Below are 27,096 nucleotides of genomic sequence, written 5' to 3'. Positions count from 1 at the left end.
CAGTTTTCTCCCCTTTCCTGTGGAGAAATGATTACATTGATTACTGAGATGTGATTTGCAGGTTTTGAGCAACATTTCTAAAAATGCACAAGCCTCTTGATAAATTTTACTTAAAAAGAAATCCCCTGTTTACCTTTGGATTGATAAATCTCCCCTAATAGTAATTTCATCTAATTGTAGTACTCTATCTGATTTTGTGATTAAAAAAAAGTCTAGCAAAGAGAAGACAGACGTAATTAATGATAAATTAGTAATAAAATACTCTAGATGGCTGTTTTGGCAGAAGGGAATTCACGGTGGGGGTATCCTGATTGAAAAGAGTGGTCAATCTGATCTGCTAAGCTGTCAAGACAAAACACACGAGGTGCTGAAGGGCAGTGCCATGTTATGGTCTATGTACTAACATCCTGGTAAGGGGAGCTGCTTCTATAGGCACCAAAATTTAGATATATACAGTATAAGAAAATATTACCAGATTGGATGTACATCTCCGTGACTTATCACTTATTTAAAAAAAACTGTTCCCTAAACATCAACTTAACAAAGCAAAAGCATAATTCAGTCTAAATTATATATATATTTTTTATAATGTATTATCTGTGAGTCTTTCATACTTCCTAATGTTCATGTTGTTTTTTAAGCAGTGACCCTATTATATTATATTATTGAGGATGTTGCTAATTCTTGGATAGGTTGACTGGAGGGCCACCTGACTGTATTAGGAGACCATACACAATAAATTACTGTCGCCAGTGGACTTGTTGACTAGTTCTGCCTACCTTATATATCTTGACTCTTTATTAGATCATCAGCTGATCCTTCTGTATAGGCTCCTTTTTACTATATCAGTGTTTCTCAACCAGGGTGCCTTCAGCTGTTGAAAAACAACAACTCCCAGCGTTCCCGGACAACCTTCGGCTCTCCATGCATGCTGGGAGTTGTGGTTTTGAAACAACTGGAAGCACCCTGGTAGGGAAATACTGCACTATGTTGATACATGCCTCCAGTACCCAATGATCGAGAGGGTAAAATTTGTCTATATTTTAGCTTCTTGGTTTTCTTGGATTAGGTTGAATCTACTCAATAAAGAATTGAACCTTGCCTTACATGGACTGGTATAAGAAATGGCATGCCTTAAAGTGTACCTATCGTTAACAAAAACTTTTTATATAGTGTAGATAATACCATTATGTGTATATTTGTATATACATTGGTTAAAAAAAAGTGTATATTTTTGTCCCTATTGCTATTGCTTGTATGTCTCTGTGAGGAGACCAAATACAGGAAGTGAGGGTGAGGACAAGCAGGGCTCTGTGCACTGAAGACAAGCAGGGCTCTGTGCAGTGAGGACAGACAGGGCTCTGTACACTGAGGATAAGCAGGGCTCTGTGCACTGAGGACAAGCAGGGCTCTGTGCACTGAGGACAAGCAGGGCTCTGTGCACTGAGGACAAGCAGGGCTCTGTGCACTGAGGACAAGCAGGGCTCTGTGCAGTGAGGACAAGCAGGGCTCTGTGCAGTGAGGACAAGCAGGGCTCTGTACAGTGAGGACAAGCAGGGCTCTGTGCAGTGAGGACAAGCAGGGCTCTGTGCAGTGAGGACAGATAGGGCTCTGTATACTGAGGACAAGCAGGGATCTGTGCACTGAGGACAAGCAGGGCTCTGTACACTGAGGACAAGCAGGGCTCTGTACACTGAGGACAAGCAGGGCTCTGTACACTGAGGACAAGCAGGGCTCTGTACACTTAGGACAAGCAGGGCTCTGTACACTGAGGACAAGCAGGGCTCTGTACACTGACAAGCAGGGCTCTGTGCACCGAGGACAAGCAGGGTTTTGTGCAGTGAGGACAAGCAGGGCTCTGGGCAGTGAGGACAAGCAGGGCTCTCTTCAGTGAGGACAAGCAGGGCTCTGTACAGTGAGGACAAGCAGGGCTCTGTGTAGTGAGGATAAGCAGGGCTCTGCGCAGTTAGGACAAACCAGGCTCTGTATACTGAGAACAAGCAGGGCTCTGTGCAGTGAGGACAGGCAGGGCTCTGTACAATGAGGATAAGCAGGGCTATGTGCTGTGAGGACAAGCAGGGCTCTGTACTGTGAGGACAGGCATGGCTCTGTGCTGTGAGGACAGGCAGGGCTCTGTACAGTGAGGACAAGCAGGGCTCTGTGCTCTGAGGACAAGCAGGGCTCTGTGCACTGAGGACAAGCAGGGCTCTGAATGCTGAGGACAAGTAGGGCTCTGTGCACTGAGGACAAGCAGGGCTCTTTGCACTGAGGACAAGTAGGGCTCTGTGCACTGAGGACAAGTAGGGCTCTGTGCAGTGAGGAAAAGCAGGGCTCTGTGCAGTGAGGAAAAGCAGGGCTCTGTACACTGAGGACAAGCAGGGCTCTGTACACTGAGGACAAGCAGGGCCATGTGCACTGAGGACAAGCAGGGCTCTGAGCAGTGAGGACAGATAGGGCTCTGTACACTGAGGACAAGCAGGACTCTGTGCAGTGAGGCTCTATGACATGCTCCGGGCTCACACATCAGGATGATTGACAAGCAAGGAGCCTTCATAGAGCCCTGCTTGTCCTGCCCTCACTTCAGACAATAGCTGCAGGTACAGCATTTTTTTAAACCCCCAAATATATATAAAAAACATGTAATTACATACTTTAATTACATTATAGCAAACGTTTTTGTTAATGACAGGTACACTTCAAAGGGTGTTATCCAGGAGAAAACAGAGATGATTTCTTCCAAAAACAGTTCCATATCTGTCCCCAGGTTATGTGTGGTATTGCAGCTCAGTTCCATTGAAGTAGATGGAGCCAAGTTGTAATACCGCACACAACCTGGAGACAGGGGTGGTGCTGTTTTTATAGAAATTACCTCTCTTTTTCTATTCCTGGATAACCCCCTTTAACTGAAGTTGAGCTGCTTTACTTCCTTGCTGTCCATTTTGCTTTAGTGAAAATGTAATAGAATTTGTGCCATACTGAAAGAAATGTTGCATACACATATGAATTTAGTGCTAAAGCTATCTGTTTGTGTACTGCCAACACCCCATATCCATGTTGGTATTTCCTATAAATATGAGTTGTGACCATTTACGCTTCTGTACAACATGATGCAGCAGAGCTACACGTGGGTTGCATGATACTGCACCTGTTGACTTGGAAATAGATGGAATATTTAAAGAAACTCTACATACAGTACAAGCACCAGTTGAGCTTTACTGTAGCAGACCCTAACATTCTAAAGACGTTTTAATACACACCATGCTACAAATGCTATGGGGATATCTTGAATTCTTTCTATGAAAACATAAAAAGTATGCCTAACATAACAGTTGTACAATATCTTGGAACTCATGTATTGTGTAAGTTTCTCTGGGGAAGATGTCGCATTGTTGTATGTAGTAACCAGTTGGACCCCATGTTTTTATTTTCCTAGTACAGTTAAAGGGGTACTCCTACTGGAAAACATTTTTTTTAAATCAACTGATGTCAGAAAGTTAAACAGATTTATAAATTACTTCTATTAAAAAATATTTTTCTTTCCAGTACTTATCAGCTGCTGTATACTGCCCAGGAAGTTATTTTTGCATTTATTTTCTGTCTGACCACAGTGCCCTCTGCTGAAACCTCTGTCCATTTTAGGAACTGTCCAGAGTAGTAGAAAATCCCCGTAGAAAACCTCTCCTGCTCTGGACAATTCCTAAAATGGACAGAGGTGTCAGCAGAGAGCACTGTGGTCAGACAGAATGGAAATTAAAAAAGAAAAGAACTTCCCGTAGATTATAACAGCAGCTGTTAAGTACTGGAAGGATTAAGATTTTTTAACAAAAGTAATTTACAAATCTGTTTAACTTTCTGGCACCAGTTGATTTTAAAAAAAAATCCAGTGGAAACTTCTCTTTAAAGGGGTGAAATCCTTTTTTCTTTTAAACCAACTGGTGGCAGAAAGTTAAACATATTTGTAAATTACTTCTATTAAAAAAATCTTAATCCTTCCAGTACTTTTTAGCTGCTGAATACTAGAGAGGAAATTATTTTCTTTTTGGAATGCTCTCTGATGACATCACGAGCACAGTTCTCTCTGCTGATGTTATTATAATAATAATAACTCTTTATTTATTGTTGTCCTTAGTGGGATTTGAAGCCAAGTCCCCAGCACTGCAAGGCAGCAGTGCTATCCACTGAGCCACCATGCTGCCCTTAGCATACATCTGCTATGCATCTGCTATGCATGATTGCTAAAATGGACAGAGATGTCAGCAGAGAGCACTGTGTTCGTGATGTCATCAGTGTTCCAAAAAGAAAGGAATTTCCTCTGTAGCATTCAGCACCTAATAAGTACTGGAAGGATTAAGATTTTTTAATAGAAGTAATTTACAAATATGTTTAATTTTCTGCCACCAGTTGATTTAAAAGAAAAAAGGTTTTCACCGGAGTACCCCTTTAAAATCTGATCAGGGAAGGTGTGATTAAGAAAAAAAAACATCTATTACTTTTCTCGCTGCCGTGCAGCTGGTGGTATAATGTAGATCCGCTGTAAGGAACCTCCAGATTTGGTGATGTCACACATTCTTTCTTCAGCGGCCATAGTGATGTCTCGCTTCGGCCACAGATTGGCTAAGTGGGAATATGACGTCACGTCCCTTAACTTGGTAGTGCCAGACAGCCGAGCTCCATTTTACCAGTAGTGTGAATATATTAGAGATCAAGGTATTTCATAGATTGGCCTTTTCCTCATCCTCCTCCACCATAAAACCTACTGGTGGCTTTAACTGAGGAACCATCACTGTGAAGGGGCAATAGGAGGAACTGTTACTATGAGAAAGGTACTAGAGGGATACTATTACTGCGCAGGGGTATTAAGGGGATGCTTTTACTACTGTGAGAAAAATATTAAGGGGGCTTCATTTTTTTTGAGGAGGGCACTGAAAGGGCTATTTTAATGTGTGTGTGGAGGGGGAATAAGGAGGCACTGTTACTGCATGGGGACATTAAAGTGGTACTCCGGTGGCAAACTTTTTTTTTTTTTTTTTTTAATCAACTGGTGCCAGAAAGTTAAATAGATTAGTAAATTACTATTTTTTAATTAATCCTAATCCTTCCAGTACTTATTAGCTGCTGAATACTACAGTGGAAATTCTTTTCTTTTTGGAACACAGAGCTGTCTGCTGACATCATGAGCACAGTGCTCTCTGCTAACATCTCTGTCCATTTTAGGAACTGTCCAGAGCAGCATATGTTTTCTATGGGGATTTTCTTCTACTCTGAACAGTTCCTAAAATGGACAGAGATGTCAGCAGAGAGCAATGTTGTCATGATATCAGCAGAGAGCACTGTGTTCCAAAAAGAAAATAATTTCCTTTGTAGTATCCAGCAGTCAATAAGTACTGGAAGGATTAAGATTTTTTAATAGAAGTAATTTACAAATCTTGACACCAGTAGAAGAAAACGTGCATTGAAGCACTCACCTCAGACACCTGGTATGTAGTGCAGAAAAACATATTTATTTTCGTTTTCAAAGCTGTAAACACTTGCAGGGAGGTGGAAAGATGGTACACAAGCGGGTGGACTGTACCCGTTGGCGACGGTCCGTTATCGCGCCTTAGCGCTTCGTCAGGCCCCCTAACGCGTTGCATTATTGGTTTTAAAGTCTGATGGATGTTATCCTGATCCTGTGAGTCCTGTGTCCTAATCAGCGCCTCGAATCCTGGTTTAAATTAAGCTTTTTTCTACATAATCCTACTCCTATCCAGGAAGGCTGCAGATGGACCCTATATAACTACACACATGTACCATTGTTGTGTATGTTGTTACACAACTTTATCTGGTAAGCTAGCTGTAGTTGGGGTTATAAAAATAGGGGTAAACGCAATGTGTGCAACACTATGAATCCGGCCACAGCTTCGCAATTCATTTTTTAACCCCCTCCCCTTGAAAAAAATCATAACCTTGTGTTCAATGTTTGTGAACATGCAGATTCCTTTGATTCAATGTGTTGTAGAATGTAAATGACCTTTTTTCATACCTGGCTGTTGAAATAATATTGAGTCATTATTTTTGGCTACAGGAAAGAAGCTTGGCTCCCAGGAGTAGCAAATGTGTATACCTTGTTAGTGATGTCTAGCGCCTGCTAACATCGGTTAGAATCCATCCATGAAGTGGGCTTAGTAATATAAAGACACGCTGTTTATTATAGTCTCTTTTATACAGAGAGAGAAAAAACACTGCTGGGTATCTTCCAAGGACTGCAGCTGCTGTTCCCCTCTTCTTCCCTGATGCTTTATAACTTCTAAACATAAATTCTAAAATCCCATGTGGTGCTATGAATGGAGGACCTACAAATTGGTGGAATAATAACAATAATATTTTCATTACTTCTTCATAAAGGACAAATCATTTTCAAATACAAGAAATGTGAAGGTGCCTTGTTCATGTGCAATTAAAGGGGTTATCCAGGAAAAAACTTTTTTTTTATATATATCAACTGGCTCCAGAAAGTTAAACAGATTTGTAAATTACTTCTATTAAAAAATCTTAATCCTTTCAGTACTTATGAGCTTCTGAAGTTAAGGTTGTTCTTTTCTGTCTAAGTGCCCTCTGATGACACTTGTCTCGGGAACCTCCCAGTTTAGAAGCAAATCCCCATAGCAAACCTCTTCTAAACTGGGTGTTTCCCGAGACACGTGTCATCAGAGACCACTTAGACAGAAAAGAACAACCTTAACTTCAGAAGCTCATAAGTACTGAAAGGATTACGATTTTTTAATAGAAGTAATTTACAAATCTGTTTAACTTTCTGGAGCCAGTTGATATATAAAAAAAAGTTTTTTTCCTGGATAACCCCTGTAATTCCCAATGCATTTGTTATAGTTTGTTGACTGTCCAAAGCTGCAGCATTCAGCTCATTCTTTCCAAGGTGTATTTTATCTTTCCAAAATGTATGTATTTGAGTTGGTTTCAGTAATGACATTTATAGGAGTCTCTGACATTTTTATACCATGATGCTTTGAGGCATGGGATGCAGTTATAGGTGCATTCTTGCCAAAAGGTAACTGTAGAAAATGTTAGCACATCCTTGAATTGAGGAGTAGTCTATACAGTGCCTTTAAAGGGTTACTCTGGCGGAAAACTTTTTTATTTTTATTTTTATTTTTTTAAATCAACTGGTGCCAGAAAGTTAAACAGATTTGTAAATTACTTTTGGATCTTTTTGGAACACAGAGCTCTTTGCTGACATCACGAGCGCAGTGCTCTCTGCTGACATCTCTCTCAATTTTAAGAACTGTCCAGAATAGGAGAAAATCCCCATAGCAAACATATGCTGCTCCTGGACAGTTCCTAAAATGGACAGAGATGTCAGCAGAGAGCACTGTGCTCGTTATTCAGCAGAGAGCTCTGTGTTCCAAAAAGAAAATAATTTCCTCTGTAGTGTTCAGCAGCTAATAAGTACTGGAAGGATTAAGATTTTTTTTATGGAAGTAATTTACAAATCTGTTTAACTTTCTGGCCCCAGTTGATTTAAAAAAAAAAAAAAAAAAGGTTTCCATTGGAGTACCCCTTTAACTGCAAGAAGTAATGTTAATGGGGGAGTGCTATGACATGCAGCATTATAAAGTATGCTGCTTAAAGGGGTACTCCAGTAAGTTAAACCTTAGTAAAATCTTCTCGGTGATGGGTATAGTTAAAAAATCAACCCTCTCTTATCTTCCTCACTGCCACTAAAATCAAAAAACTTGGTTTCTGGTGCTTCTGGGTTTAGGTCATGTGACAGCCCATGGCCACTCATTCAACAGGCCGCCAGAGCAATATCCCACCTCAACCACTGATTGGATGACGGGCCATTTGACATCCCGTCACCAAACCAAAAAGTGCCAGACTCGGGTAACCGAGTTCCATTATTCCAGCATCAGCACGGGGGCAAGGAAGGTAATGGATAGTTGTTTCTTCTTTTGGTGTCCCGCTCCCAGAGCAGATTTTTAAAAGGGTTTATTCACCAGAGCACCCCTTGTGACATGAGTGAATGCTTTACACTTTTTTTAATACAGATATTGCATGTCATTATTTACATGCACAAATTAGAAAAGTTCTTATTTTCATAGTTGTCATTGTCTTTCCAAACGCTTCTCCGAATGGTTAGAATATTTTGGAAGAAAGTGAAAAACAGTGTTGTACTGTCAGTTATCACATTGTCAGTAATATAATGAAGCCCCTACATTGTCACTTGCGCACATTTTGCATTGGCACACTTCTCATGCAGCGCTTTTCAGTGTGGCCTTTCATTGAAAGTCATGATCTCTTCCAGGCGGACACACACACAGTGTTATGTCTTCTATGGACGCTTTCATAGCTTTCTGGTGCTGTGTAAAACTTAGTTTTATATTAAGTAGGTGGACTGCTGATCTGCCGGCGTGCCATTCTGGAGCTGGCCTTTATGGATTGTTTTATAAGCCCGACGGCTGACAATAAAAGCTTTATTACTGGGTTTCCCAATTAGCGGCTATCGTGTCTGCAAAACCCTGATGATGACTGTGGTGAATGTGAAGTATTCATTGCTTTTGTAACGTAAATTTCAGCCTGGCACATTGTGTAAGGCAACACTGAGTGACTTGTTATTTTCCTTCATGTTGCAGACTGAGAATGTTGATATCTGTCTGAGCTTTCTGGCAGCCCGAGGAGTTAATGTGCAAGGCCTCTCTGCAGAAGGTAAGACAATCCACTATATATTCGCAAGGTCCCCAGGCTCCGTTCTTTCACATTGATAATTCAAAAAGCAGATAATCTACTTCTCTTAGCATTGATATTTATCATTTGAAGTAGTGTAATTTCATGTTCCTTGAGAACTATACTGACTTGAACATCAATAATTTACCTTATGTCCTGAAATCTAGACACATTGAACTATTAAAATAACCCAGACCTTGAATGACCTTGGAATTCCATTGTTAAAGGTGCCTGAAGTAGGTTGTATCAGCACGGAACATTGCCAACTCCTCTAATGTCAACATAGTCTAGGAAGGTGATAAAAGTGTTTTTTATTCAACCCAATGATGGATGCTTATTGCTTACATCCTTATAGCAAAGGATGACCTAATTGGAAAATAACATGCTTTTAGGGCAATTACTAGTACAGTATATATAGCCATAAGAGATGGTTACCAGGAGCTAGCTTGTCATTTGGTCGAGTCTAAATTGCAGGTTACCAAAATACAAAATATTGTGATCCCCTCTCCTTTTTAAATGTAAAATATGATCTTACTTTAGGTCAACTATATAATGGCTTGTCAAAGCCAAACTAGTCTACCCCTGCTCATTCCAACAATTACCTGTATTTAAAGTATTAATGCTTTCTTCGACAATTCTACCATGCACCTGATTTATCACAGTGACTTGTGTTGTTTGTTACATTTAGAGCATCTTTAGACCAACTAGAACAGTGTTTCCCAACCAGTGTGCTTCCAGCTGTTGCACAACTACAACTCCCAACATGCCCGGACAGCCAAAGGCTGTCGGGGCATGTTGGAAGTTGTAGTTTTGCAACAACTGGAGGTCCACTGGTTGGGAAAAACATTGTTCTAGTTGGTCTAAAGATGCTCTAGAAGTTGGCTTACTTGACTATGTTACACAACAATTTTAATGCAATTTTTTGGCACACACAGTCACATACAATCCAGTGCCCTTTTTCACAATAATTCCCAAATTATGGTGCATTTGCAGTAGTCTATCTGTCCCAATTTTTCTTAGTAATCGGAACTGCAAAAAAAAAGTCACATGAGCCCCAATGACTCTGCCACATGGATGAGTAGGCCAAAAAAGCAAAGATTGCTAAATGTGGCTAGTCCTTTCTATGACTAGTACTAGGCATTGTCTAGCTCTGTGTTGGGGTGGATTTACACCATGTTTTAGGTATCTGGCTGCTGCCCCCACATCTCCTTCATTTAAATGCACAGATTGGGGTCAGATAGTGACTCCGATTGGCTCATTTTTGCACCCCATAAGTTTTATTGCCGTATAATATCATGCCTTGGCATACCATGGTTTTCAAAACCGGATAAGGTGCAAAAATGAGCCAACTGGAGTCACTATCTGACTCTGGTCGGCACATTTAAATGAATAAGATGTGGTACGGATCTGGCGGGGATATGGCAGCAGCTGGTTTTGAAATTTCCTAGCCGGATCTGGCAGCCAGATGGCTAAAATGTGGTGTAAACCCAGCCTTGTCTATCTGACAATTTTCTTTTTAAGGATGGGGTTGCCAAATGCATCTACATTGGGGTTGCAAAATGCATCTACATTGGGTTTCCTGCAGCTGAAATTCCCCTTGTGGATTTTCCACTAAAGAATTCAGAAAATGGAATTGCCGCAGTGGAAAATCCACAAGTGGATTATGTTGCTACCCATTGACTTGGCGAAGTGGAATTTCAACTGCAGGAAACCCACTGCGGTTGCACTATGCATGACCTTACCCTTAGAAAAGAAGTACTTTTAAAGTAAAGAAGATGAGACAATTTTTTTTATTAGTGGGAACCAATGACGTCTTGAAGATTTTGGCCACCAGTGTAAAACCTGTAAAAGTATAATGCTTTATTTATAGTACTGGTCTACTCATATAGGAAAGAGAGATCTTATGGGCCTAGGTGCACTGGCACCCTTTGCATCCCCTATAGTTCTGCTCCTAGCGGGAATGCAATAATTTTAGTGCAACTATTAATTATAATTGTTATTATTATTATTATTATTAATAATACAATTATTATTATTAGTAATGCTAATATTATTATTATTAAACATTTTCAAATTTATGGTGGAAAATAAGTATTTGGTCACCTATAAACAAGCAAGATTTCTGGCTCTCACAGACCTGTAACTTCTTCTTTAAGAGTCTCCTCTGTCTTCCACTCGTTACCTGTATTAATGGCACCTGTTTGAACTTGTTATCAGTATAAATGACACCTGTCCACAACCTCAAACAGTCACACTCCAAACTACACTATGGCCAAGAGCTGTCAAAGGACACCAGAAACAAAATTGTAGACCTGCACCAGGCTGGGATAGGCAAGCAGCTAGGTGTGAAGAAATCAACTGTGGTAGCAATTATTAGAAAATGGAAGACATACAAGACCACTGATAATCTCCCTTGATCTAGGGCTCCACGCAAAATTTCCCCCCATGATGTCAAAATGATCACAAGAACGGTGAGCAAAAATCCCAGAACCACATGGGGGACCTATTGACCTAGTGAATGACCTGCAGAGACCTGGGACCAAAGTAACAAATGCTACCATCAGTAACACACTACGCTGCCAGGGACTCAAATCAGGCAGTGCCAGATGTGTCCCCCCTGCTTAAGCCAGTACATGTCTGGACCTGTCTGAAGTTTGCTAAAGAGCATTTGGATGATCCAGAAAAGGATTGGGAAAATGTCATATGTCCAGATGAAACCAAAGTAGAATTTGTTTGGTAAAAATTCAACTTGTCCTGTTTGGAGGGGAAAGAATGCTGAGTTGCATCCAAAGAACACCATACCTACTGTGAAGCATGGGGTAGAAACATCATGATGACTGATCTGTGTAAAGGAAAGAATGAACGGGGCCATGTATCTTGACATTTTGAGTGAAAAACTCCTTTAATCAGCAAGGGCATTGAAGATGAAACGTGGCTGGATCTTTCAGCATGACAATGTTCCCAAACACACCGCCCGGGCAAGGAGTGGCTTCGTAAGAAGCATTTCAAGGTCCTGGAGTGGCCAGTCTCCAGATCTCAACCCCATAGAAAACCTTTGGAGGGAGTTGAAAGTCCATGTTGCCCAGCGACAGCCCCAAAACATCACTGCTCTAGAGGAGATCTGCATGGAGGAATGGGCCAAAATACCAGCAACAATGTGTGAAAACCTTGTGAAGACTTACAGAAAACGTTTGACCTCTGTCATTGCCAACAAAGGGTATATAACAAAGTATTGAGATGAACTTTAATTATTGACCAAATACTTATTTTACACCATAATTTGCAAGTACATTATTTAAAAATAACACGCCTCTCTCATCTTTTTAAGTGGGAGAACTTGCATAATTGGTGGCTGACTAAATGAGTAGACATCCAGCAGCCTGATGGCAAAGGCTCAACTGCTGTGACCTAGAGGGTGTTGGTTCAGTTCCCACAGAAATCTTATACCGTATGAGCTTCCGCCCACCCGTACCTGTTTGTGTGTTGCTATGTGGGTCTAAACCCTATTTCATGCATCTGCCGAGCTGGACCTTGTCTCTTTATTTTTGATGAATTATTTTGATTGAGTGTGAGCCAGCATGGGTATAGAATATAACTCCTGCAGTTAGTGCAAAGTCATTTTGTGTTACTGTAATGTTTTGAGACAGAAGTGAAGCATCTTTACACTCTGAAATTTCATGTACCTTTGTACCTTTCGTGTTCCATTGTATGTTGAAATCATTGTATCTTGAGACCATAACTCTATGAAAACCTGGTAATTGGTTCTGAAGCCCCCAAAATGTCATCCAAGAATAGGAAATAGTGAGGATTAAAGAAAACTAAGTAGATAACTAATACAGATAAAGCAAGTCCTTACATATAAAAGAAAGAAAGAGCTGCTGGGAGCTGTAAATCACTGTCTATGTAGAGGTCAGGAGCTTCTTCCGGGTCCTGTACAGTACATCCATGTCTTAAAAAAGTAAAATGGAGCCGCCCTTACCTCGTGTCCAAAGGAGCAGCTATCCCTGGCACAGGTAAAGAGTAGTACATAACATGTAATACCTCCCTGTACTGTAGGGGACGCTATCAGACATCAGTCAGTGTATACACTTCACTAATAAAGGGGTTTTACCAGTAAAATGCCCATTCTGATTGGTTCTTCCAGCCATTGACACGTTTCACAGATCTGGACTGTCTGTAGCATTGTATGTTTAGTCTGGGTTCAAGTTACAATGGTCCAGAAAAGAGCATTGTATATTGAAACTTTTGTATGTTGAGGCCATTGTAAGTTGAGGGATCACTGTATAGGGTTATATCTGTACATACAATGGAGGTGCTTAGATTGACATTTACTGTAAATACTTTTCCACATTCAGCCATGTATGCATCTATAAACACCATCCTGCTCTCTTTTCTCCTTACAGCAATTCTCCTTATAGCAATTTCCTAAACATGCTCTGAACAACTAACTTCTAACATAATATATTTTAGAAGACGTCCTCGCTCTATTTGTAGGACTTTTCGAATTTGTTTAGAAATGGCCGGGTACAAGTGTTAATATCACATAAACATACAAATCCATCTTTGGCACTGAAATGGTAAAACAGCTGCTGACAGACTTAATATTTCTCAGTAAACATTGTCTTGTAGCTCCTTCCTGTAAGTGAATATTACAATGTATGGTTTATAATATTTTAGGTCATGCCTCTTTTACAGTGTGAGGTGTTTTTGTTATCTCCTGTGCTTTTTTGACTTACTGAATTATTCTGTATATAAGTTCAAAGCCACATTTGTCTAAACTACAGTAACCGAGATTGACATATTATTTATCCATTTGATGAGAAAAAATAACTCTCATCTGCGGACCAGATGATAGGCCTAAGGATTCCACCACGGACTTTTCATGTGAACATTATAGACCACAAAGCATACTTTAGGGATGTCCAAGTGTATAATATTTATGTTTGACATAACAGTTTTCACGTGTTAGATTTTTGATCCTTTCTTTAAACAAAACAGAATAGTAGCAATGCTATTTATTAATCTTTTGCATAGAAAAATGCTTGATACTAAACTAAACATTTTGTTGTTTCTCTTGGATAAGCGCCTTGCTGCAATATGTGCTAGAAGAATAACAATGTGGACTTTTATCCCTATACTGCAAAACAGATGTATGCAATAAATAGCATTCAGTAACTTTTTTGGAAACCTGCTTACCTTATTCTCAGTCTTTGCTGTTGTCTGTTATGGAATTAATTCTAAGCTCAAATGTAGCATTTAGATAATAGAGTATACTATCAATTTTAAAGTTAAATTGGCAAGAAGAGGAGTCACTAAGCTTCCTGGGAAAATACCCTTACTAGTGAATTGAGTTTGCTGAAATTCATGCATAGGCAGCCGTATCAACCCCATTTTGATTTCTGGAATAGATTTTTCAGTAGCAGAAGTGTCTGCAACACATTTGCAGCATGTGATTGCACTGTAGGAGGAGCACATCTCTGAACCTTTAATTTACCAAGAGGTTGACCAGGATGAGGTTCTGACTAACCTGATCTATAGAGATTGTCTTCCAGTTAGACCTTTAGCTCTCTTGCATAATGTAAACTGCAATTGTTTAAGCCCAAAGGGGCTATCTGTTTTTTTTTTATAAAAATTGATAGACTAATCTTAGAATTGACCATCAATTTAAGATCGTCGGGGGTCCAACTCCCTGTATTAGAGATGAGCAAATTTTTGAAAAATTCCATTCGGCCAATTGGCCGAATTTTCCGAAGTAAATTAGTTCGGTCTGCATTTATTTGTGACAAATCTCTATTAAAAAATGCTATTTCTGGCTTACAGAGAGCATCAATAAGGGTGTAGAACCCTTTGCCTTGCTGTAACATGCATAGGGTGTGTGTGGGGTTAGTGAAATAATACTGTTATTCAATATGACATGCAGATCAGAGGCGTCACTATTAGAATCACTTATGCAGAGTGGCACAATGACAGTCTGGAGGTGGCATCAGTATGAGGAGACCATATAGTGGCTGAATGACAAAGCCTGGAGGTGGCAGAAGCATGAGGAGACCATATAGTGGGAGAATGAGACAGCCTGGAGGTGTCAGCAGCATGAGGAGAATGTGGGTGACGAAAGTGGGTGAAAAAAAGGAGAACTTGGCATCAGATGTGGGGCATCAGGCGGGTGGCAGGATCAGAATAGTAGCTGAGGTAGGTAGGCAGAAGAAAATGGTCTCTTTTGTAAAAGGGTCAGTGTGCACAAGTAAGTATTGATGATATGCATTACGTAAAACGTAACTTTTAATAATCTTCTTAGGATAAAATATATGTACCCAAAATTTTTTTAAATCAACCAAAAGGAAAGGTGTGCAAAAAACACCATGTGCCACCTTCACCACCCAGTATTGATGTGATGCAAAGACCTCTAAAAGGTGGAAGGGAACAACATTTGGTTAATTGTAACTGGTGGGCATAAAAACTTCCCCTGTAAGGCCCTACTCTCGCATTATTCATTCCCATCTTGGCAAGTGTTACTCACCCTAAAAACTGCAGCCCCACACAGGAACCTCTCCCTATTTCCACCCCTTTAAGACATTCACATGAACAAAATGGTACACCACTTAGATGTACGTACATGGTATGCACTTATGAGGGGAGGACAATACGCTCCACTACACTTAAAACAGTATTTGTCTAGAACAGCAGCAGGTGTGTACTTTTGGCTGGCCTTTCACAGTAAGTAGGCCCTTAACCTGTTCAGGACACAGGGCATATGTATATGCCCTGCACCCCGAGTCCTTAAGGACTGAGGGCGTATGGATACGCCTGTGGGAATTGCGGTCCCCGCCGCTAGCCGGTTGGGGACCGGATCAGGATGCCTGCTGAAATCAATTGAAAGTGAAAGTAAAACATATTTACTTTGGCAACCACTAGGAAGGCCAAACTGCAACTCCCAGCATGCCCAGACAGCCTTTGGCTATCTGGGCATGCTGGGAGTTGTAGTTTTGCAACATCTGGATGGTCACAGTTTGGAGACCACTGTTACAGTGGAGAAAATATTCTGTTGTTTTATTAGCAACGGTGCAAGGAACTGCAGAACAGGGCGCTAGGAGCTGGATAGGTGAATTACACATTTATTACCCACAATGCAACTGCACAGTAGTACCACTTTATCAGGCATATATTATTGTATTGTGGGTAATAAATGTGTAATTCACCTATCTGGCTTCCAGCGCCCTTTGTGATCCAGCCAAATTCTCCGGAGGTCTGTTGTTCTTTGTATGCTGCACACAAGGCTTGGATCGGCTGCAGGGTCCTGGTTATTACTTAAATGCTATTTCCAATGTTGTACTTGGTTGGTACATCCTACATCGGTGATCAGTTATCACTCATCGGTGAGCTAAAATGATCACTCTGGCACCTTACTATATTACACCACAGAGCGCTGTATTTTCTCTTTTATTGTAGTTACTAATAATACAATATTTTGAAGAGGCTTTGGCACTTGTATGAGCACTATGGCCTACCTATACACCTGATTGGTTGGTGGTGCGGGTAATCGGACCCCTACCAGTATAATCTTTATGGCCCATTCTAAGGATAGGCCATTTATCCTTCTAAGTATCTGTTTGATACCTATATATAGTACCATAACCTTTCTCCAGAAGAAAAATACATTTAAAAGAGGATAAGTCAGCCTTCCTGATATGTCTGCTTAAATAAATCCTTGTTTTCCCAAGCTATAACAATTCTGTAATATCTTATCTTAGCACTTTGTATTTCTGTTATTCCTTCTAGAAATGTATGCCTGCAGTGTCAGACTTTATAGGCACACACCCCTTTTCATAATGGGAATAATAACAGCAACTTCTTAATTTATTTTGTACTTATTAAGGAGAAAGAGCAGATGAATGGTACACTGCAAGTTTCTAAGAAAAGATGTTCCAGAATTGTACTGAACTGACAGTAGAATAGATATGTCAGGAGAGGCTAGAGGTCCCCTTTAAGGCTTATCAGCATGCATAATGGGTTCACTATACATGACATATAAGGCTGTGTTCACACATTCAGGTTTTTAATTGCAATTATTGAATACAAAGCCAGGAACAGATCATAAATAGAGGGCACATATACAGGAAAGACTAAGACATCTATTTCACAATCCATTCCTGGCTTTGAATTCATTAATTTCAAATAAAAACCTGAACGTGTGAACACAGCCCTAGTTTAGCAGGAGATGGAAACCTGGCCAAGATTTATCAATCTGTCTGAGGACAAAACCTGGAGTTATTTGGCCATAACAGCCAATGACAGTTCAGCTTTCATTTTACTGGAGCAATCTAAGAAATGAAAGTTGAGCTCTAATTGGTTGTTATTGGCAAATCCGAGAGCTTTTGATCTCAGACAGATTGATACTACTACTCAGGGCTTAAGTCCTGCAGGAACATATGGGAACTGAGTTCCTGCACTTTTTTCACAGCAGGCACACAGTTCCCATTAGCAGGACCAGCCCTTGAGAAGAAATCTTGGATGAGTTCTCTCACTTTTTTTTCCGGGACTTGACCCCTGGGACTACTGATGGACCAATTTATGCTCTAAATGCCAGTAATGTAGATCAGCAACTGATTACAGAACCTATGTATTACAAGGCTTGACCACCATGCAGGAAAGACCACACAAACTATTTTGTCGGCCACACTTTCTCTATTAATAGAGGAGATGTGCAGCTGACAAGTGACATTTTTTTGACAGTTCAGAATAAAGCAATTGTTTGCTTGTATGTTGTTTTATTTTACATGACAATATTTCCCGATTCCGCCAATAATCGCCCTCGTGTAATAAGACCCTTAACTTGTGTAATCGGGTTACAGGAGGGCATTTTTCATGTATGTTTTCTACTGTGTAATAAATTATACAAATCCACTATCTTAGTTTCTTTGGGGAAGATTTAGCAAAACCTGTGCTGAGTGAAAGTGGCTGAGTTGCCCATAGCAACCAATCAGATCGCTGCTTTCATTTTTCAGAGGCCTTTTCAAAACTGAAAGTAGAAATCTGATTGGTTGCTATGGGCAACTCAGCAACTTTTCCTCAGCACAGGTTTTGATAAACCTCCCGTTTTATGTTTATACTGAGGAATAACTGGTGTCTACACGTACATGACTATTATTGGCAGACTTAAGTGAACTGAGGTGGAAGATACAGAAGACCCCTATATTTGACTTTAAAGAGTTCCTCCAATTTGGAGAAATTTATAAAAGCCTGTAGAGATAAAAAAAAATTGCCCAGTTGCCCATAGCAACCAACCAGATTGCTTCTTTCAATTTTAACGTGGGTTATAAAAAATAAAAGAAGCAATCGTATGGGCAACTGGTCGACTTTCCTCTGCACAGTTTTTGATAAATCCCCCCTCATAATTTCTGGAGCACAATGGTCCATGGTCCATAGTCCAACTATGGTGACAAAAGTTTGGGACACACCTCATGTGGATTTGTATCCATTTTCTCCTCATGTCTTTGTAATTTTCCTATTTTTGCACATTTTCCGTGCAGGTTAGGCCACGCAAACAATTTAGTTGTCCACACATCCCTATAACTATTTTTGCACAGTAACTATTTGTGCAGAAATCATACATGGAAGAAGCAAATAAGCCAAAAGTTCCACTTCCCATTTATTGCATTTGCACTAATGCCATAAGGAACATCTATTTTATTTATTTGTGGTTTGTAGTTATGCCAAATCCAGCTTTATAGGATAAAGACACTTTGCAGGAAAAATGTATTCACATGTGTGGAGTATCACATATGATAGTATTGCCTTTTCTCTGGCTCTTCTTCAGGATATTGTGAAATGTATCAGCTCTATAAATAGTCTGAAAATACAATCTTTATATTCATAAGAAAATTGCTTTCACATTTTTAATTTTCTTCTGAAAAAAACTCTGGACACTCTGAGGCTGTGTTCACACCTATGTTCAACAGGGGAATTTCTCTGCCAGATATTTCTGTCATGAATAGGTTTGCTATGGGGATTTGCTCCTGCTATGGACAATTCCTGACTTGGACAGAGGTGTCAGCAGAGAGCACTGTGGTCAGACAGAAAAGAAATTCAAAAACAACAGAACTTCCTCTGTAGTATACAGTAGCTGATAAGTACTGTAAGGATTGAGATTTTTCAATAGAAGTAATTTACAGATCTATGATAATGAATTAAGAAATACCTAGGTGCACTCACCGCTCGGCGGAGACAGCTGCGTGGCGGCGTCCGATTCACGGGGAGCTGGATCTCAGAAACGGCGCAGGAAGTGTTGCACTCGGAGGCTACGCCGGCAGTTTTGCACGTAAGTGTGTGCTTCTTCCGGCCTCATCAGAGGCCGGAAGAAGCACGCACTTACGTGCGTAACTGCCGGCGTAGCCTCCGAGCGCCACACTTCTTGCGCCGATTTTGAGATCCAGCTCCCTATGAACCGGACCCCGCCAGGCAGCTGTCTCCGTCGAGCGGTGAGTGCACCTATGTATTTCTTAATTCATTATCGTTGATACTTCATACTTGTGTGTGTGTGCACCCCGCAGGAGACACACAGTTAGGTACCGGGATCAAGCCGCATTCCAGTCCAGGTGAAGTCTACCTCTAGTGTGCTCTCCCTTTTCTCGCCTTATTATTGTTTTAATTTACAGATCTGTTTAACTTTCTGGCACCAGTTGATATAAAGAATTTTTTTTCCACCAGAGTACCTCTTTAAAGGGCTAATGAATTTTCTGCATTTATCATAGAAGAAAAGTCATTTTAGAAAAAGAAAAGAGAAGCAAAGATATAGCCGTCTGTAATCTCATGGAACAACCGGATTTTCTTTCTTTGGCAGCACAGTGTTGTATTTGTATTTATTCGTGCTCTCGATGAGTCCTTGCTAGTGATTCAATGGTTTTCAGTGCATAACTGAGGAAGAGGTCTGTTAGGGATTATGAGTGTTCTGTTCCAAAGTAATGTTTAGATAAAAATGAATAAACGGTGAGTACCTTCACACACCACTTATTACAGGTCATGTGTGGACAACAGGAGTTCTCTGGAGGACAGACAGTAAACTAATGGGGAAATAAGGCCATGCAAAGCCCTGGAAAAAAAGCAGCAGTAGACAAGACCGGCAGTCATTTTCTTTTCCTTATCTGCCTTGAGACTGTTCATTCTCAAAATATTTTGAATATAAATTAGACTTCACCATGACCCTTGCATAGAGAAGGTGGATGTTAATATAACTTTCGGGTTTTCTTTGATTCCTGGGATGCCTGTTCTTTATCCTTCTGTTTGGCGAGGCTTGATCTAGTTACGTTGCTGTCTGAATTGAAAATCCAATTGACACTTCTTTATGTTGCAAATCTGAACCAAATTTTTAGGCAGACAAGTAGTTTAGCTTTATGCTGGAAGCAATATTTAATAAACAATATTACATTACATTGATGAATGTTATGTTGTATACATTTTCATAACAATAAATTAATTTTTTTAACTGGTCTAGCCTGTTCAAGGCAATAGCACACTGACATTGCAAAAAGCCCTCAGAGCCATGGAATATGTTTGTTGAAAGAGGTCGCTGCCTCTGTTGACTTGTATAATCCAATAATTTATTGTAGACATCTAAGTTTGTTTGTGGAGTGTAAGAGTAAACTGCCCAGAGGAAACCTATTCAACCCAATAACAATGTACAGTACAACGTCTTTACAACTATTGCCTGCCTCAAAAAAACATGCTGTTGTGCTACCAATATTTCTCTACACAAGCCTTTAGTATTATTTACAGCCTGTTAGCTAGTCTCCAAACTTTGGGAATCATCCAGGCTCCTCTTGATAAAAAAAATATGTAAATAAATGATAGAAAACAACCATGGCTGTCTAGACATGCACTTAGGTTCTTTTGATGGAATTGGCCGATGACAATATTTTTGTAGTGCAGAGTTAAACCAGTATACAGATTCAACTTATTCTTCATTCATAAGTGCATAGAGCATTGCAAACCATTGCACAGCTGTGTACTGGTATTATTTTATAGATGGCAAGCTTGCAGGACTAGAAAATATGGGAAATAATTTGAACTTTCCTACAGATACATATTGTAAATACACCATATGTACAAACGTATTGGGGCACCTACACAATAGGACATGCCATGCTGAATCCATAGGTCTTAATATAGAGTTGGTACCCTCTGTAGTTATAACAGCATCCTCTCTTCTGGGAAGACTTTCTACAAGATTTTGGAGTATGTCTTCATCCAGAAGAGAATTTGTGAGATTAGACATTGTTGATGGACAAGATGGCCTGGCTCACGACCTCTGTTCTAGTTAATCTCAAAGGTGTTCGATTTCGATAAGATGAGGTCAGGGCTGTGTGTGGTCATGTGCTTCCACCCAACTATGCCTTCATGGACTCTGCTTTATTCAGTGGCACAGTCATGCTGGATCAAAAAGGGCCTTCCCCAGACTGTTCCCACCAAGTTGGAAGCACACAATGTTTTCAAAATATCCTAAAGGATTAAGATTTCACTTTACTGGAACAAAGTGGCCCAGACCAAACCCTGAAAAATAACCCTTGAGCGTTAACACTTTTCCATCAAACTTTACAGATGATACAGTGCAGTCAGCTAGATAACGTTCTTCTGGCATTGGATAAACTCAGATGATTCCACCAGACTGCCAAATAGATTTGCACTCCATAGAACATGTTTTCTCTGCTCCAGAGTCCAGTAGCTGCGTACCTTACACCACTCCATCCAACACTAGTGGATGCTTGCATGCAGCTTCTTATCCCTTGAGACACCCATAAAGCTCCCTGCACCACATTTTTGTGCTAATTGTATTGGCAGATAAGGCTTGATGCAGAGACAATTAGCAGATTTTTGAATGTACTGAAGGCTTAACCCCTGACTGAGCCCTTTCACCTTAAGGTCCGAGCCCTTTTTTGCAATTCTGATCACTGTCACATTACGCATTAATAACTCTAGGATGCTTTTACCGATTATTCTGATTCTGAGATAGTTTTTTCGTGACATATTCTACTTTAACATATTGGTAAATTTTCTTTGTTACTTGCATCCTTTCTTGGTGAAAAATCCCCAAATTTCATGAAAATTTTGCATTTTTTCTAACTTTCTGCTTGTAAGGAAACTCTCTGCTTGTAAGGAAAATGGATATTCCAAATAAATGTTATATTGATTCGCAAATACAATATGTCTACTTTATGTTGCCATCACAAAGTTGACATGTTTTACTTTTTGAAGACATCAGAGGGCTTCAAAGTATAACAGCAATTTTCAAACTTTTTACGAAAATTTCAAAATCAGAATTATTTAGGGACCAGTTAAGTTTGAAGTGGATTTGAGGGGCCTTTCTGTGAGAAATACCACTTAAATGACCCCATTATAGAAACTACACCACTCAAAGTAATCAAAATGGCATTCAGAAAGTTTGTTAACCCTTTATGTGTTTAACAAGAATAGCAGCAAAGTGGAGGAGAAAAATCAAAATCTGCATTTTTTACACTAACGTGTTCTTTTAGCACCTTTTTTTTTCTTCATTTTTTAAAAGTGAAAAAAAGTATTAGGTGAAAAGCCCCCCAAAATTTGGAGCTCAATTTCTCTCGAGTATGGAAATGCCTCATATGTTGACATAATGTGCTCTGCGGGCTGACAACATGGCTCGAGAGGGAAAGAGCAACTGCGGGATTTTTTAAACCAAATTTTGCTGTCATGGTTTTTAAGGGATGTGTTGCTTTTAGGAAGCCCCCATGGTGCCAGAACAACAAAATAACCCCCACATGGCATATTATTTTGAAAACTACACCCCTCAAAGAATGTAACAAGGGGTGTAGTGAACCTTAACACCTAACAGGTGTTTGACAACTTTGTGTTGAATTTGGACGTGAAAACGGAAAATTTGATTTTTAACACTTAAATTATGGTGTTACTCCAAATTTTTCATTTTCACAAGTGTAATTGAGAAAATGGACCCCAAAATTTTAAGCCCAATTTCTTCCAATTAAGAAAATGCCCCATTTGTGGATGTTAAGTGCTCTGCTGGCACACTACAGGTCTCAGATCAGTCAGTGTTTCTAGGGAAAGCTTAGGGCTCACTCTCCCTGTTCAACCCCCGGTCATGATACTTACTTTATAGTGTACAGTGTGGTGCCCCAAAACACAATCATATAATGGCCAAATAACACTATCATACAGGTGCCTTTAACAAAACTTTAGCAACATTGAACTGAGGAATGAAGCTGCATCCTGCACAGCTACCCCTCCAGAAGTACCAGAAGTATAAACTCTAGTTGCCCAGGTCATCAAATTTAGTAACTCCCAGTTCAGTATTAGCTGCACTGGTCACACATCCTTATGGCCAGCCCTACTTGTAGCCTCAGGCTTGTGTGAAAAAGAAAAGTATTTTAGAAATACTTAACATATGGATGGACTTTCCCTTGAAATAACCTATTCTGGACATGTGCTTTGCAACTAATTTAATGAATGTGGGGATTTTGATGTGAATTTCTTTTTCTTTTTTTTGCTACAGAAATAAGGAATGGAAATCTGAAAGCCATTTTGGGACTGTTTTTCAGTCTGTCGCGTTTCAAACAGCAGCAACATCAGCAGCAGCAGTATTACCAGTCACTGGTGGAGCTCCAGCAACAGGTGACACATACCCCTACACCAGCTGAAGGCAGCCAGCCCAGAACGCAACAAGATATGCAGTCTAGGTGAGCAGCTTTTAATGTGGTTACATTTAGAATGTAGATTACATGAGATACTCTAACATGGATACTAGTATAGATTCTAGTATGGATACTAGGAGTGTTAGCAACAACTCTGGGTTGCTAGAGCTAAATTTAACTACATAATTGTATTTCGGTACTTAAAAGCAATGATGTATAGCAATTATACCAGAAGGCAAAATGTGACATGCTAGGCATAATAGTTATGTGCCTTGTGCCAGGCAGATTTCTGTTTGTAAAGAAAATATATGAATGACTGAATGAATAAATACATAAATAGAATTTCTACATTGCATGTCTTAAAAGAAACAGTGATGATGGTAAGTAGGTGTCATAAACTGTGGCTACAGAGATTATAAAATCATACCTTGTCAATGTACACGTATCAAGCTTCTACTGTTACTTGTTTTCTTATGTAAAAGGTTACTGGGCATGCTTTGAGAGGTCAATTTTCGGGGAAGGGGAGACTGAGCTCTGAGCTCAGAGTATTGTTGGTAGATTTTGCTCCAATTATTTTTTTTAAGAATAAATGATATATCCCCCTCAAAACATACAACCAAAAACAGAGGTTTTCAATCCATATGGGAAAGCCATCCATATGTGAATGGTGAGATTGGACCCTCCACTGATCAGCAGAATGTGGGTGCCATAGTGCTCCAGCAATGTTCAGTGCTATTTATTTGAGACACAGCTGTGCATCTATACATTCCTGGTACTACAGCTCTGCCTCAATCGAGTGGATGGGTAAGCTCCGCCCATGCACCGTCACCCCGGAGCTGAAGATATGGAGGAAGATAGCATGAGAACCGGAGCATAGTACGGGATCAGGTAAGTATGGTTGTCATCAGTGTCACCTGCACTACCTGTCTGTACCAACAGGTTAGTGCAGGTGACACTGATGACAGATTTCCCTTAACAAAAAATGATATAGGGCTTTGTTAGGGCAATTCAGATGAGGCCGATTTTCTTTTAGGAATGTCTGTGACTGAAAACCAGTTAAAATAAACTGAATAGGGTTGATGAATTTCTGCAGGTTCTAAACAGATAAATAGGACAAATGCAAATATTCTTTAACAAAATCTGCTTGGGAATGCACCCTCAGAGTGATACAAATGTGTTTCATGTGACTATAGATTATAGACTATATTATATATATATATATATATATATATATATATATATATATATAGATTATATTTGTAGATATATACATATATGTGCAGATGAAATGTATAATGCTCATTGGTGTCAACATTTGCATCATGTATCACTTGTACCATACAATAATATACATATATTATTAATATGAAAGTGATACAAATGTAACACATGTGAAAGGCTCTTAAATGATATGGAATTCTGTCAATTTGCATAGTTTATTGGTCATTATAACTATGCAAGTACTGTTAATTGTTTTACCATTGAAAAGTCTTCATCGAAACATCATTCCCAGCCACATGGTCTGCTGTTAATGGGAAATATGTCCATAAGTAACACATAGTAAAAAACACAAACAAGAGGGGAGGATATGTAGTACAGTCATTTACATTTTCTGCTCTAGACAGGACAAAAGACATATTGTAGTGCGTCTCCCCGGACACAGTAAACAAGTAAATCTGTGTGTAAGTTGGTTGATTGTTATAAATTTATGCTTTAGGTTAGAGCTTCATGGCAATTTTTGGAAAAGATTTATTCAGTACAGTTGTTATGATTGTCACAAGTTGTAACTTTTTCTTTGACCCCAAGTTGCCTTGAAGGCCCTGCCACAACCTCATAAAACTAGAAAGAGAATTATCATACTTGATGGAAAATTCCACTTCTAAAAAAAATAGCTTTAGGCATATTTGGTGAAAGTTGCTTAAAGAGTTTGGTAACTTTATTATTTCTACTCTTTTACTGATGCCAATTACATGATGTGCAATTCTCACAATGCTGTCATTCTCTAAGGGCCCAGGCACATGACAGAGCCCTGCACATAGGGCATGCATGATAGTGTACAGATTCCATATGGATCATGAGCACTAAGCTTCATGGCCTCTGTGTGTGGACCTTGGAAAAATTGGTTTTAGGGTAGAAAAAAACATCATAAGTCTTCATAAGAGATTGGAGGCATACAGAGGTACAGTAAAGGACTCATGCCAATTACTTATAATAGGGTCATATGCTCGAGGCTTCAGAGTTACACTGGTGTCTGTTAACCATGGAGCGCTGTGTTGTGGAAACAAAGAAGACCACTACAATACATAGGTACAGTTAGGCTATTAAGTCAAATGGTTAATTCTCAGATAAATAGATAGATCGATAGATATGAGATAGATAGATATGAGATAGATAAGAGATATATGGATGGATGGATGGTTAGATGGATAGGTGGATAGATAGATAGATAGATAGAAGAGGTAGATATATAAATGTGAGATAGATAGATAGATGGATAGAGGATAGAAGAGGTAGATAGATAGGTTGGTATGTAGATAGATAGATAAGTAGATAGATCAGAATTAAGAAAGAAGTAGCTCTGAATAGGGATACATGAAATAGCAACTAAAAGTGTAAAGGAAATGGTTAAAGCAATAACTACAAAACTGGTATTTTCTGAGAAAAAAACCTAGTGATCTTATGGGAATTTCTTTTTCTGGTGGACGCAGGCCACACATAAATTAAGATGATGAAGTCAGATCTAAGGTCTGACTTTTTTCTTAGTTAAGTGAAGTGGTTTTGAGAACAGATAGTACTTCCTTTAGTTTAATAAAGTAATATAGTGAGCATTATTCTGGAAGCTTTAGCTAGCCAGTTCTAACTTTCAACAATGCTTTTTGATATAGTTCTTCAAAGTATCTCTACAAGGGGTGTCACATTTATCAATTGCCCTGCCAGAGATTCCTCATTTTCATTGCTTGGAAACTTTCAGAGAGTAAATAAGCCTTAAAGGAAACCTGACATAATTTTCATGCTGCCTGAACTACAAATCATCTGGGTGGTCTCTGGCCACTATTTCTTGGGGCCACCAGCCTTGCTTGATAGGTCTCTCCCTGTACCCAAAGAGAAAGAGACCAGATCAGGCAAGGCTGGTGGCTCCGGGCCAGCTGGATGTTGATAAGCTGTCAGTGGCTGCCTCAATGACACAGTCCGACCACAGTTGTGACAACATTAAAGTGATGACAGGTTCCCTTTAAAGGGGTTCTCCACTGGCCAGCACTCAGAACATTTAGTTCCAAACGCTGTGCACGCGCTGAGGGGTCGACACGCCACCACGTGACATCACGCCACCCTCCCTCAATGCAAGTCTATTGGAGGGGCGTGATCAACGCTGGCCAGTGAAGTACCCCTTTAAAGAGAGTGTTAAAGGTGTATTTTGGCTTTATACATCTTATCCTCTATCCTTTGGATAGGGGATAAGATGTATGATTGCAGTGGTCCCGCCGCCATAACATCACATCCCAGTCTCGGAGGCAGTGACCGGCACAGAATGCGATTGCGGGGGTCCCAAGTGGCGGCACCCCTATGATCATACATCTTATCCCCTATCCAAAGGATAGGGGATAAGACGTATAAAGCCAGAATACCCCTTTAAGAAATGGAAGAAATTTTCAGCTTTATGACCAGACACAGCTTGTGGGCGGAGGTGCTGTTCTTAGGGAAAAAAAAG

At 39.8% G+C, this 27,096-nt stretch overlaps 1 protein-coding gene across 7 annotated transcripts in view; it reads left to right on the top strand.

Moving 5' to 3' along the window:
* The window catches only part of NAV3 (neuron navigator 3), a 642,886-nt gene that overhangs the window by 421,266 nt on the left and 194,524 nt on the right, over window positions 1–27,096 (top strand). For all 7 annotated transcript variants that reach the window (XM_056574065.1, XM_056574060.1, XM_056574058.1 and 4 more), the window contains 2 exons: window positions 8,628–8,700; window positions 23,249–23,432. In XM_056574065.1, the coding sequence (XP_056430040.1) occupies window positions 8,628–8,700; window positions 23,249–23,432 (257 nt within the window). The remainder of the gene's footprint in view (window positions 1–8,627; window positions 8,701–23,248; window positions 23,433–27,096) is intronic.

This window comes from Hyla sarda, chromosome 4 (genome assembly GCF_029499605.1).
Source record: "Hyla sarda isolate aHylSar1 chromosome 4, aHylSar1.hap1, whole genome shotgun sequence".
Taxonomy (NCBI): domain Eukaryota; kingdom Metazoa; phylum Chordata; class Amphibia; order Anura; family Hylidae; genus Hyla; species Hyla sarda.
Note: the sequence above shows the minus strand (reverse complement) of the source record. Positions and strands in the feature narration are given on the sequence as shown.